General features: G+C 50.5%; 1 protein-coding gene across 8 annotated transcripts in view; it reads left to right on the plus strand.

The window, feature by feature from the left end:
• DPP3 (dipeptidyl peptidase 3) overlaps positions 1–13,530 on the plus strand; it is a 29,169-nt gene continuing 15,639 nt past the window's right edge. The window contains exons 1-5 of one of the 8 annotated variants that reach the window (XM_035098652.2): positions 12–62; positions 7,113–7,260; positions 8,933–9,211; positions 11,693–11,782; positions 12,180–12,317. In XM_035098652.2, the coding sequence (XP_034954543.1) occupies positions 8,942–9,211; positions 11,693–11,782; positions 12,180–12,317 (498 nt within the window). In that variant the 5' untranslated portion in view covers positions 12–62; positions 7,113–7,260; positions 8,933–8,941. Of the gene's footprint in view, positions 63–93; positions 787–1,431; positions 1,524–4,265; positions 5,092–6,510; positions 7,261–8,932; positions 9,212–11,692; positions 11,783–12,179; positions 12,318–13,530 lie in introns of those variants that run through there. The other 7 variants (XM_035098655.2, XM_035098653.2, XM_060269315.1 and 4 more) reach the window with 7 other exon arrangements.

Raw genomic sequence — 13,530 nt, forward strand, 5'->3', positions numbered from 1 at the left:
ATGAATGAGGGCGAGGAGGGGGCGGGGCAGGAAGTTGGAAGCAACGAGGGAGCAAGAAACAGGTAAGGAGGGTCTTGGGGCCGGCGGGGCGCGGTGGGTCCAATCAATCCCATATGTCCAGGTTCTCCATATGACTTCCTCTTGCCCCCCAGCCCCAGAACACAGCAGGAGGGTTGGCCGCAGGGGGGTGGACTAGATGACCCTTCGGTGTCCTTCCAACTCTGCGATTCGCTCCCTGCTTCCCTCCCACCCATCCTCCTCGCCTTCCTGGCTCCAAGGAGATGGGGAAGCGGCGTCCCCTGAAAGGAAGCGGCCGTGGCTGAGTGCTGGAGTATCCGCCTTGCATGCGGAAAGTCGCTGGTTCAGTACCCGGCGTTCCCGCCCGAAACCCTGCAGTGCTGCTGCCGGTCAGTGCGGGCTGTACTGACCTAGATGGAGCCGATGATCTGATCCGGAAGAAGAAGGCAGCTTCCTATGCCTGAAGAGCTGCTGCATGTCGGTGCAGGCAAGCCTGAGCGACAGGGACGGGTGGTACAAAGCAGCTGGAGTGGGGGAACGCAGGCCTGGCGCCCATTGCCAGTCCAGACTCTCTGTCCTGCACTGGAAGCTCTCCAAGCTCCACCTCTCACTGGCTTTAATTCACACATACATGTACACACATAACACGTGTTTTTGCCTGATTGCACAGTGGCTGCATAGGATCATAGAGTTGGGAGAAACCCTAAGGAACATCTAGTCCAACTCCCTGCAATGCAGGAATCTCAACTAAAGGCTGATCCAGCTTTGGTAATGCTGCTTCCTTGCACAGTTGGTGAATGTGTGTGTGTGTGGGGGTGTTTCAGGGGGGGGGCAGTCTGAGTATGTGCAGAAACTAGCTTGCTGCAGAAAAGGCAAAAATTGCATTTGTTGCTTTGCCCATTTTTGCTTCTGGCAAATGGCCCTCAGAAGGTTGTGTGGAAGGGAATGTGATCCTCTCATTAGAAAAGGTTCCCCAGGCCTTAATATAAGGCATAGCAAGTATAAGGCAGCTTCAACAGCTTTGAGGGTTTTCTTCCCTACAACCAAGCAGTGCATAAATTTTATGAAATACTGTAAGTAAATAAAAGTTCATGAGTCTTTGGGAGGGGTTGCCACTTTGTGAAAGAGCTCACTCTTTGCATTGCTAACGATAGCTCAGTTGTTGTTGGGCTCCCAACCTCTGGGTATAAGGCGGTATATAAATTCAATAAAAAAAATAAAATCATCCCTAGCTAGCAGAACCAGTGGTCAGGGATGATGGGAATTGTAGCCCACAAGCAACTGGAGACCCAAGTTTGGGAAACCCTGTGGTAGTGCCTGGGTTGTTGGTTCGAGCCCCACATTGGGCATTGCAGGGGGTTGGACTAGATGACCCTGGTGGTCCCTTCCAACTCTACGATTCTATGATTTTAGGTCCTGGCTGCATCTTCCCAGCACCTCTAGTTCCCCAAGGACAGGAAACAGTAGATTAGCCTTTGCCAGTTCAGTGTCCTCCAGAAAAAGAGGTAGGAATTAGCATGTGTGTGTGTGTGGATTGTCCCTGAATCAAGTGACTTTTCTTCTTTAAGTTCTCAGAGCTCTTAACCTAGCTCAAGGTTGTCATCTGAACTAGCCAGATGTTTAACTGATAATCAATCACAGCCAGTTCATCCTTTGAAAAATAAGACTTTAGAGCCGTCTTGCCCAAGACATTCCATTTTGGCGACTGTAACCTTGCCTTAAGAAACCATTTGGTGCCTAGCTTAGATGTCTGAGTTTCTAACACTGCCAGTCTCTGCAAATGCTAAGCTAGAGGGCACGACTTGGTGCAGGGCGGGTGCCCGCTCTCAAGGCGACAAAGAAAGTAGCTAGCCAGCCCAGCCCATTTCCCCTTCCTCTTTTTTCTAACGGCAGGGGCAGATATTGAAATAGGATTGCTCTGTGTGGGGTAGAGTTCCATGGTCTTTGGAGGTTCACGCTAGGGTGGAGAGGAGCTTGCGAGGGCCCAGTGTGAGAGGGCACAGCCTGGTGGGGAGGAACCAGGAGATCCGGTGGGGCTGGTGAGCAAGTGGTCCTCCGAGATGGAGTCTTGCAGAGGCACCAAAAGTTCCAGGCTGTGCTCGGGGTCCTTCATGGCGGTGGAGCCTGGTGCAAGATGTGACCAGAACTGGCTCCAATTCAGTTGGATTCCATTCCTGGGCTTTCTGCATTTCTCTGTGGCACCACTGTTTGACACATACCCAAACCCCTGTGGTACTTATGAGTGGTACTTATGTGGTACTTATGAGTCCACTTCATGCATCTAAAGAAGTTGCATTAAAAAAAAATATTGTGCCTTTGAGGCAGGGGTAGCCAACATGGCAATCTCCACATAATCGTTGGACTCCAATTCCCATCAGCTCCCAAACAGAATGCCCAACGACAGGAAAATGGAAGGCGGAGTTCAAAAGCATCTTAAAGGCATTAGGTCAGAGGTCAGCAACCTTTTTCAGCCGTGGGCCAGTCCACCAACCCTCAGACCATGTGGTGGGCCAGGCTATATTTTGAAGGAAAAATATGAACGAATTCCTATGCCCCACAAATAACCCAGAGATGCACTTTAAATAAAAGCACACATTCTACTCATGTAGAAACACCAGGCAGGCCCCACAAATAACCCAGAGATGCATTTTAAATAAAAGCACACATTCTACTCATGTAGAAACATGCTGATTACTGGAACATCCGCGGGTCGGATTTAGAATGCGATTGGGCCGCATCCGGCCCACGGGCCTTAGGTTGCCTACCCCTGCATTAGGTCTCATGTTCTCAGATTTATTTGCGGGGTGGAGGGCTAACTCTATGCTTGCTCGCCGTTTTGTGAGAAGCTGATGGGCCCCGAAATAGTTTATGGAGCTGGCTGTGATTTCTCAAGGGCACTCTGCACATTCCCAGAGGCACTGTCATCATTATTAATAACAACAACCTTTTGACCAGGGGTCAGCAACCTTTTTCAGCCGTGGGCTGGTCCATCGTCCCTCAGACCATGTGGTGGGCCGGACTATATTTTGTAGAGGGGAAAAAATGAACGAATTCCTGTGCCCCACAAATAACCCAGAGATGCATCCTATATAATCAAGTCCCTGTCTCTCTGCGTCCAGATTCCGTGTGTCCCGTTTTTCGCGCTAATGCGCATGTGCCCCAGGGACACAGGGATTGGATGCAGAGACACTTGGAGCGCGCGAGAGAGAGACAGACAAGATGGTGGCAGCGGCCGGATCCGCTCGAGCTTCTCCCTCCCTTCCCAGCCCTCAGGGCTACCTTTCCTGAGAGGGCAGAGAGAGCGCTGAAAGCCGCGGAAGCGTGTGGAGGGGGACGTCCGCTTCCTACAAAGGGGCCTGGTTGGGAACGGAGCCTCGGGGACTGGAGTCCTCCCTCCCTCCCCCCATCCTCCATCCTTCCCCCGTCGTCCTCTTCTTCCTCCTCCTCCCACCAACTGCATGCTTCCCCCACCAAGGATCGCTAAGGATTGTGGCGGCGGCACGCCTGGCGGCCGCAGGACAAGCATACAATGGGGCGCGGCCGCTGGCAACAACAGAGAGCGCCGCTGCACCGGCGGCCCCGCCAGCAAGCCCGGGGCAGAGGCAGCCGCGCTCCCTCCCAGCTCCTGCCGGAGCTCGGCACGAGCTGGGAGGGAACACGGCTGCTTCCGCCCCAGGCTTCCTGGCGGGGCCACTGGCGCTGCGGCGCTCTCTGATGTTGCCAGCGGCCGCGCTCCATTGTATGTTTGTCCCACGGCTGCCAGGCGTGCCGTCAATGCCGCCGCGATCCTTAGCTGGCACCCACAGAAGAGGAGGCCCCAAGCCTGACGCCCCGGCAGAGGGAGAAGGGAGAGCGGCCTGCCAGCCGCCTCTGCCGCCTTAGCGCTCACTCCAGGCCGCCTCTGTCGGCGGAGAAGGCCGCTCGTCACCCCCAGGACAGCTTCCTGTCGAGGAGGAAGGCGCAGGCAGGAGGAGGAGGAGGCTGGGCTGGGATCTAGATGGAGAGCCAGGCGCTGCGAGGAGAAATTATATTATTTTCATTTTTATTCTTACGTCATCACCATCATCGTTCTCCGTAGCCCCACCCACGTTCCCACTTTGTGGCCCCTCCCCTCCCATGCCTTGCCGCCCCCCCCCCGGCTAGCGCCCGTTTACTGAATGGGCTGAATGACACTAGTTTTAAATAAAAGCACACATTCTACTCATGTGAAAACACGCTGGTTCCCAGACTGTCTGCGGGCCGGATTGAGAAGGCGATTGGGCCACACCTTAGGTTACCTACCCCTGCTTTAGACCTTGCAAATGCGATTTATGCTTACAGTCTGAACATCACCATGTTGACTATCTTTGCTTGAGGTTCTTAAAAAAACTCCTTTTTATTCAGAGTGGTAGATTTTGTGCATCCTTCTTACCTGTCCCAAAGACTCGGATTGGCTAGAAACACTTGTTTGAAAAACATAAGTTGAGTGACTTAAGAGGTGATAATATTGTGGACTTTAGGGGAGGGACAATGGGGCTACAGTTGTTTATTTTTAAATCTGGGCCAATCACTGATGTGGGGAAAGGACTTAGGGGCGGGCCTTAGTTTCCCAGCAACTAGACATCAGTTCTTCCCAGGGAGGCTCGGGGATTGGCTGCCTGTATCGCAGGGGGCGTTTCCCCATGTTTGAAGCTATGAATGGATGAAAGAAGGGGGCGTGTCAGGAAGTTGGAGGTGAGCTGCTTGTGTTACAGAAGGGTGGTGGCAGGGACTGACTATAAGCTGGGAGGAGGGAGGCTGTGGGTCAGTGGCAATATGAATGAGCTTCCAGGATTGAGGTTTGCATGTAATTGTGAATTGGTGGGTAGATGTATCTGCCTTGTCAGTGGTGGAAAAAGGTCCAGTTTGAAGACTGGGTGATGAGATCTGATTGCAGAGGTTCTCATGAACACATGAAACTGCTGCATGCTAAACTGGGGGCTGGGCGGAGGCAGGCAGGGCCCGTATGTGCACTAGCAGAGCACGTGCATTGCTTGCAGAAGGCTCCAGATTCAATCCTATCGGAAGCTGCCTTGGACCAAGTCATCTAGCTCAGTGAGTTGTTGATGTTTTTCCAGCCTGAGGGCTACATTCCCTCCTTAGGGAGCCTTCCAGGGGCCACATGGGAGTGGTGGGTGGGGCTGAATGCAAAAGTGGGCAGAGGAGGAACGGACATATGTAATCAAAGAATTTGTCGAGGTGGAAGGAAACCCTGATAGTCATCTAGTCCTATAATGCAGGAATATGCAGCTGTCCCTTACGGGGATCGAACCTGCAACCTTGGCATTATCAGCTCCTGTGTCTCTTAAGCTTATATTCCAGCAGTGGAATAGTCAGAAGTCTCTGGACACACAGGCACACACTTCCATCCTCCTTCCACCTAAGCAAGAAGCATTATCCTATGATTTGTTGGGTGGGGGGGAACATCCTTGTGTTCTAACGTATTGGTCTCCAGCATGGTGTCCTTGAGGATTTCCCCTGGTGCCTGTAAAGGCTCTAAGCCCACCCCAGCACACCCTTATTGCCCCCATGGACACAAGGTGGGTTATCTTTGATGATTCTTTTGAAAAGCACCCAGAGCTGGAGGAGCAGCTGATGGTGTCTGGTGCCCATTGGGTGGGAGCTGGGGATACCAACACTAGGGGGCGCTGGAGTTAATGACAAATGGAACCAACTTTGCCAAATTGATGGGCAGAGACAACTCATTCTTGTTTTTGCCCCCCTCCCCCTTGCTGAGTTTTTCTTTTTCATTTTTCTTTTTAAAGAAATTTTTATTAATTTTATACCAACAATCATAATAACAATTTAAGGGCAACTCTGAGAGTGAGGAAGCTGACATGTTCCCTGCCAGGCAAAGGCGCTCAGAGAGAGAGTGACCTGGAGAGGTCTAGCTCAGGCATCCCCACACTTTGGCCCTCCAGATGTTTTGGACTACAATTCCCATCTTTCCCGACCACTGGTCCTGTTAGCTAGGGATCATGGGAGTTGTAGGCCAAAACATCTGGAGGGCCGCAGATTGGGGATGCCTGGTCTAGATAAAGTGTCCCACCCAGTCCTGAGGTTCTCCCATCCCTAGTTTAGACTGACTGGCAACAGCTGTCCAGAGCTTACAGACAAGGTCCCCCCCCCCAACCCTTCTTGGGAGAGGCTGTGATCTGAACCTGGAACATCCTTTTGCATGCAGAGCATGTTATTTTACCATTGGGCAAGCAGGGTTAGAACTAAAGAGAGGCCGAAATCCGAGACGTACAATTGAGAAAGGGCCCTTCTCTCTCTCCCCCCTCCCCTCCCCCCCCCGATAGCCCAGTTAGAGGTGACAATATTGGGCTAGATCAGGCATACCCAAACTGCAGCCCTCCAGATGTTTTGGCCTACAACTCCCATGATCCCTAGCTAACAGGACCAGTGGTCGGGGAAGATGGGAATTGTAGTCCAAAACATCTGGAGGGCCGAAGTTTGGGGATGCCTGGGCTAGATGAATAGGTATAAGCCAGTCTCTTCTGCTCTGTGGTGGGGTCCATTGCTCGGTGGCAGAGCACCTGCTTTGCATGCAGAAGATCTCCACTTCAGTCCTTGGCGTCTCCAGCTAAAAGGATTCACTTGAAGGTGATGGGTATAGACTTTCCTCTGCTGAAGAGCCGCTGCCAGTCAAAGTAGACTATACTGGGCTGAATGGACAAATAGGCCAAAAGAGCAGTACCAAAAACAAAAAAAACCCTGAAAATAGGCTTATAAACAATGTGAAATGAACACCTAAGGCTGGAGACCTTTTCCGCAAAAGCTGGCTGAAACAAAAATGTATTCTGTCATTTCTGGAAAAGTGCAGCTCAAAGTGCAGATCGTGAGTGGCTGCTGTACCTTCTCAGGAATGCTGTTCCACAGGACAGGGGCAGAAGACACACGGGAAGCCCTGCTCTGAGCTACTGTGGAGCAGGATTCTGATTCTCTGGAGGACTTTAAGGAAAAAATATTCTGCACAGTGGCTTACTGGGATAAATAAAGTCGGTCTCTCAATTTGGAGAACTTGCCTTTGCAGTAAGGCTTAAAGAAGCAATTTTTTTCTGCCTTCCTATCAGAACAGACAGCCCCAGCTGCACCCTCTTTGCTTTGATCCCAGCCTCCTATTAGCCCAACTTAAGAAAAAAAAATCTACCGGCAGGTTGGCCAGCAGTGGCCTTGGAGCAGCTGCTTGGATTTGAATTCCTTCTACCGTAGCTTCCTTGGGTGAGTTTGCTCTCGGGGGATGGGCTTTGGTAGATCACATTCAAGCTACAATTGTTTTATGGTTATTTATTGCTGTAACCCATCCCAGGATCTTGTGGTGAGCAGTGGGTAAGAAGTCTAATAAAGTGAATGCATAAATGATTTCTTGCCCCTTTCTGGGTTCTGTACGAAACACAGGATCACATTCATCCTAAATGCATGCTTCTGTTTGGAGACTTAAAGGTAAAGGGATCCCTGACCATTAGGTCCAGTCGTGACCGACTCTGGGGTTGCGCGCTCATCTCGCATTATTGGCCGAGGGAGCCGGCGTCTAGCTTCCAGGTCATGTGGCCAGCATGACAAAGCCGATTCTGGCAAACCAGAGCAGCACATGGAAACGCCGTTTACCTTCCCGCTATAGCGGTTCCTATTTATCTACTTGCATTTTGATGTGCTTTTGAACTGCTAGGTTGGCAGGAGCTGGGACCAAGCAACGGGAGCTCACCCCGTCACAGGGATTCGAACCGCCGACCTTCTGATCAGCAAGCCCTAGGCTCAGTGGTTTAGCCCACAGCGCCACCTGGGTCCCTGTTTGGAGACTTAGTTTTGGTTTAATTACACCCCACTTTTCTATTAAGATAATAACCAAAGCTGCTTGCAATAGAAAACCCAACACATGATAAAATGCTGCATTGTTATACAGTAATAGCAATTACTAGAATACCGTATCCAGTTCTGGGCCCCACAGTATGTTGACAAGCTGGAATGTGTGCAGAGGAGGGCAACCAAGGTGATCGAGGGTCTGGAAACCAAGCCTTATTTGGAACGGTTGAAGGAGCTGGGTATGTTTAGCCTGGAAAAGAGGAGACTGAGAGATGATACGATAGCCATCTTCACATACCTCAAGGGCTGTCACATGGAAGATGGAGCAAGCTTGTTTTCTCCTGCTCTGGACGGTGGGATCTGAACCAACGGCTTCAGATCAAAGGAGATTCCGAAAAGTGGTGGTGCTGTGGTCTAAACCACTGAGCTTCTTGGGCTTGCTGATTGGAAGGTCGGCAGTTCAAACCCTCGCGACCGGGTGAGCTCCCGTTGCTCTGTCCCAGCTCCTGCCAACCTAGCAGTTCAAAAGCATGCCAGTGCAAGTAGATAAATTGGTACCACTGTGGCGGGAAGGTAAACGGTGTTTCTGTGCTCCCTGGTTTCCGTCACGGTGTTTCTGTTGTGCCAGAAGCTGTTTAGTCATGCTGGCCACATGACCCGGAAAGCCGTCTTGTGGACAAACGCGAGCTCCCTCAACCTGAAAGCGAGATGAGCGCCGCAACCCCATAGTCGCCTTTGACTGGACTTAGCCACCCAGGGGTCCTTTACCTTTTACCTTTACCTCTTCACTGGAGGTTTTTAAGCAGGGGTTGGATGGGCATCTGTCATGGATGATCTAGTTGAGATTCCTGCATTGAAGGGGGTTGGGCTAAATGACCCCCCGGGACCCCTTCCAACTCTATAGTGTTACATATTATTATTAGTAGTATTTATTTATAATAAATTACATTCATTAATTCTGCCTGCTTTAGGTTTGATGTCCTCAATGCAACTTCAAGTTCGTTCGTTAGCACCGAACGGTTAGTTCTGTATTGATGGCGCTCTCTCTCTCTCTCTCTCTCTCTCTCTCTCTCTTTCTCTCTCTCCCCAGTTTGGCAGGATGGTGGATCCCCAGTATGTTCTGCCCAACGATATTGGCGTTGCAATGTTGGACTGCACCGAAGCCTTCCACCTCTTATCTTTGGAGGAAAAGCTGTACGCTCACTACCTGTCGCGGGCCTGTTGGTACGGGGGGCTGGTGGTGCTGCAGCAGACCTCCCCAGAGGCGCCTGCCATCTATGCCCTTCTCTCACGGCTCTTCCGGTCCCAGGACCCGACTCGGTTAGGCGAGGTGGCGCACTCGCTCGGCCTCTCAGACGAGGAGCATCAGGTACTAGAAGACAGCATGTGTCCTGCGAGATTTGCCCATCCGGTTCTCTTCCACATTCTGGCTACTCAACTCTGTTTGGGTGATCACACTTACTGAGCCAAGAGCTGCACAAGCCCCTCACCCTCGTCCTCAGCCCCCTTTCTTTGCTCTTCCTTTGAGCTGCAGTTAAAGCAGGAAGCATCCATCGTAGCTCTCCGTTTTGTACGAACCAAGAAACTATGGTTGCCGGCTTCGGAACAAGCCTTGGTTAGAAGTTGGTTTAGCTTTCTGGCTGGTTACGCAGTGTCATGGTTTCTTGAGTCGGATGGCGCAGGAAATTGTGGTTAGTTAGAGGCTTCCTGCTTTGGTTGCGGCTCACCCAAAGGGAGGAGCGAAGGACCCTACGTCAAAGACTCCTGCCTATCTAGATTTAGCAAGCCACGTTGTGAGCATCTGAACGGATTGTGTCTGTTGTGTTTGGAACATTCTGCTGGCCTTCTCTGAAGAGAGATGTTGTAAAAAGCCTGGAGTGGGCTGGATGGAGAACCATTCCTATGAATGAAGCACATGAAACTTGTGCTTTTTAGTTTAGGGGGGAAATGGTGACATGAGGGTGGGAGAACATAGTACAGGAATTTACACCCCAAAGTTCTCAGGACTTTTTGATGGGAAAACAAATCATGATGGCCAGCTCAGGCATGGCCCTAAACTGGAAGGAGAGCAGGATCTTCAGGCCTGAGGGCCAAATCCAGCCCTCTAGGCCTTTTCGTCTGGCCCCTGCGACTCTTCCCAGGCTGCTCCCCTCGTTGGCCTTGTTTCACATCCTCCTTGAGGGTTTTTTCTAGAGTGGAGTATGCTCTTCCACTCTGATAATGCCTCTTGCTCACTGGGATGTAGGATAGAGAGGGGCATATGAGTGAATGTCTATAATCTGGCCTACTCTATGTTATTGTACATCATCCTGTATTTGTGACTCGTGATGTTAAATTCTCGAGAATAATCTTTTGGAGAATATTCTCCAAAAGATTACCATATTTTTCGCTCCATAAGACGTACTTTTTTCCTCCTAAAAAGTAAGAGGAAATGTCTGTGTGCCTTATGGAGTTAATGCATGGTCCCTGGAGCCGAATTGCCCAGGGGCGAAAAGCAGATCGTGCTTGTTGTTGTTTTTTAGAAAGAGCTAAAGGCTAACAAGAGGGAAGGAGGGTGTTTAAAGGAACCCGCTCAGCAGCTGATTGCAAGAGATTGGGGAGGGAGATAAGAGACGTGGCCCCTTGCCCAGGCCTCCATTGTTGTGTTTCCCCAGCGACATGTGACTGGCTGATTAGATTATCTGTCTGGAAACTGTATAAATGGCTACCTTTCCTTTCCTAAAGAAACTACAGAACTGTGAGTTGAACCCATATAAACAGGATTTTTCCCCCTTTGCAAGGTAAGCTCAACAACTGTGAGCTGATCCTCAAAAATGGAGCTTTCCCCCTTTGGCCTTCTGGCGGTTCCCTCATTGCGAGAAGTGATGTTACAGGGAACCAGACAGAAAGCCTTCTCGGTAGCAGCACCCGCCCTGTGGAACACCCTTCCATCAGATGTCAAGGAAATAAGCAGCTATCTTAATTTTAAAAGATATCAGAAGGCAGCCCTGTTTAGGGAAGCTTTTAATATTTAATGCTGTATTGTTTTAATATTCGATTGGGAGCTGCCCAGAGTGGCTGGGGAGACTCAGCCAGATGGGCGGGGTATAAATAATAAATTATTATATTATTATTATTTGCAAAAAAACTGCACAACTGTGAACTGATGCTCAAAAAAGGGGGCTTTTCCCATTTGCAAAAGAAGCTGCACAACTTTGAGCTGATCCCAAAAAACCCAGGGCTTTCCCCCTTTCCTCCTCTAAAAATTAGGTGCGTCTTTTGGTCAGGTGCGTCTTATGGAGCAAAAAAATACGGTATTCTCGAGAATTTAACACCACTATTTGTGACCACTTTGGCATTCATTCTGTCATGCCTCAGTCTACAAGTTAAAATAGGGACTGTTTCATTGAGTGTAAGTGCTATATGTCCATACGCAGCCAAATTGGTACATCTATTGCAGATGTAATTACATATTTTTGCATTTTTTTAAAAAAGAAGAAAGTGGGCTGCTGTGGAAAGGTAAAAATTCACATTCATTGCTCCACCCACTTTTGTCCATGACTCTGCCTACCAATGGCATGTGGCTCCCAAAAGGTTGCCCAGAAGGGAAGGTGGCCCTCAGGCTGAAAAACGATTCCCACTCTTGGAGCAGGTTTTTAACAACATCTGGAGAGCCGAAAGGCGAGATAAAATCGGTTTAGTGGGGAGTTTCTAGAACTGGGCTAATTTGCCTGCAGGTGGTCTCTCTGGTTTTGTAGCTTCCCAATTACAAGTTTGTAAAAATAATAATGATATTTTTTTTGAGGGGTGGGATTTTTAAAAATATGGTTATGGGGGAGGGATAGGCTCTCATGACTGTTGCTGCTTGCAGGCCTTCCTGGTTTACGCTGCCGCCTTCTATGCCAACATGGGCAACTATAAATCTTTCGGGGACACCAAATTTGTGCCCAACCTTCCGAAGGTGAGTACAGAGCTCAAAAACTGCTTGGATTAATGAAATTCCATGTAGCAAAACGCGCTCAGAACAATGGGAGTTTCGAACGCTGGCGGTGCAAATAGGACATCTGGGAGGGGGAGGGGCCACTTATCTTTTCCAGCCAATTGGAATGCTCCTTTCGTCTCACTGGCTGAGAGGTTGCGGAGGGGGCGGAGTCTCTCCTACGGGTAGGTTGAGGCTCCATATCGGCCTTTCTCACCCTTGGTACCCCAGAGGTTGTTGGACTACAACTCCCATCATCCCTAGCTAGGAGGACCAGTGGCCAGGGATAATGGGAGTTGTATTCTGGGGGCTCAAGGTTGAGTGAGGCTCTGCTGGCATGCCACTGGTAATCCTTTCATTTTTGCCTTCCTGCCCTCAGGAGAAGCTGAAGCAGCTGGTGTGGGCGAGCCAGGCGTTTGCGGACCACCCAAAAGAGATGGAGGCGCTGTGGGGCTGCTGTGCAGAGCGCATGTTCTCCCTAGAGCCGACACAAAAGCACTTGGGGCTCTGTGGCCAGGTACATCTCCCTTTTGCCTGGCTAGAATGTGCCCTGATAATGCTTCTCGTTTGCCATGATGGAGGGTGGAGAGGGGTGTTTGTGTCCGTAGAAACTAACCTCCTGTGCAAAGGTAAAATTTACATTCATTGCTCCGCCCTCTTTTCCCCCTGGCCTTGCCAACCGCTGCCATGTTGCCTCCAAAAGTTTATTCAGAAAGGAATGAGGCCCATGGGCTGCTTCTCCACCTCTGGAGTGGAGAGCCAACCTCAACTCATCCACATGCTCAGTTCTGGGGGAAGTTAGCAAGCATTGCTTGATAATTTATTATTATTTATTATTCATACCCCGCCCATCTGGCTGGGTTTCCCCCACCACTCTGGGCGGCTTCCAACAAAGATTAAAATACATTAAAACATCACAGATTAAAAACTTCCCTAAACAGGGCTGCCTTTAGGTGTTTTCTAAATGTCAGGTAGTTGTTTATCTCCTTGACCTCTGATGGGAGGGCGTTCCACAGAGCGGGCGCCACTACCGAAAAGGCCCTCTGCCTGGTTGCCTGTAGCTTTGCTTCTCGCAGTGAGGGAATTGCCAGAAGGCCCTCGGCGCTGGATCTCAGTGTCCGGGCTAAATGATGGGGGTGGAGACGCTCCTTCAGGTATACAGGACCGAGGCCGTTTAAGGCTTTAAAGGTCAGCACCAACACTTTGAATTGTGCTCGGAAACATACTGGGAGCCAATGTAGGTCTCTTAGGTTATGTGGTCTCGGCGGCCACTCTCAGTCACCAGTCTAGCTGCCGCATTCTGGATTAATTGCAGTTTCCAGGTCACCTTCAAAAGTAGCCCCACGTAGAGCGCGTTGCAGTAAGCCAAGCGGGAGATAACTAGAGCATGCACCACTCTGGTGAGACAGTCTGCGGGCAGGTAGGGTCTCAGCCTGTGTACCAGATGGAGCTGATAGACAGCCGCCCTGGACACAGAATTAACCTGTGGCTCCATGGACAGCTATGAGTCCAAAATGACTTCCAGGCTGCGCACCTGGTCCTTCAGGGGCACAGTGACCCCATTCAAGACCAGGGAGTCCCCCACACGTGCCCACCCCCTGTTCCCAAAAAACAGTACTCCTGTCTTGTCAGGATTCAACCTCAATCTGTTAGCCCCCATCCATCCTCCAACCGCCTCCAGGCACTCACACAGGACCTTCACCGCCTTCACTGGTTCTGATTTAAAAGAG

This window comes from Zootoca vivipara, chromosome 17, assembly GCF_963506605.1.
Source record: "Zootoca vivipara chromosome 17, rZooViv1.1, whole genome shotgun sequence".
In the NCBI taxonomy this organism is placed as follows: domain Eukaryota; kingdom Metazoa; phylum Chordata; class Lepidosauria; order Squamata; family Lacertidae; genus Zootoca; species Zootoca vivipara.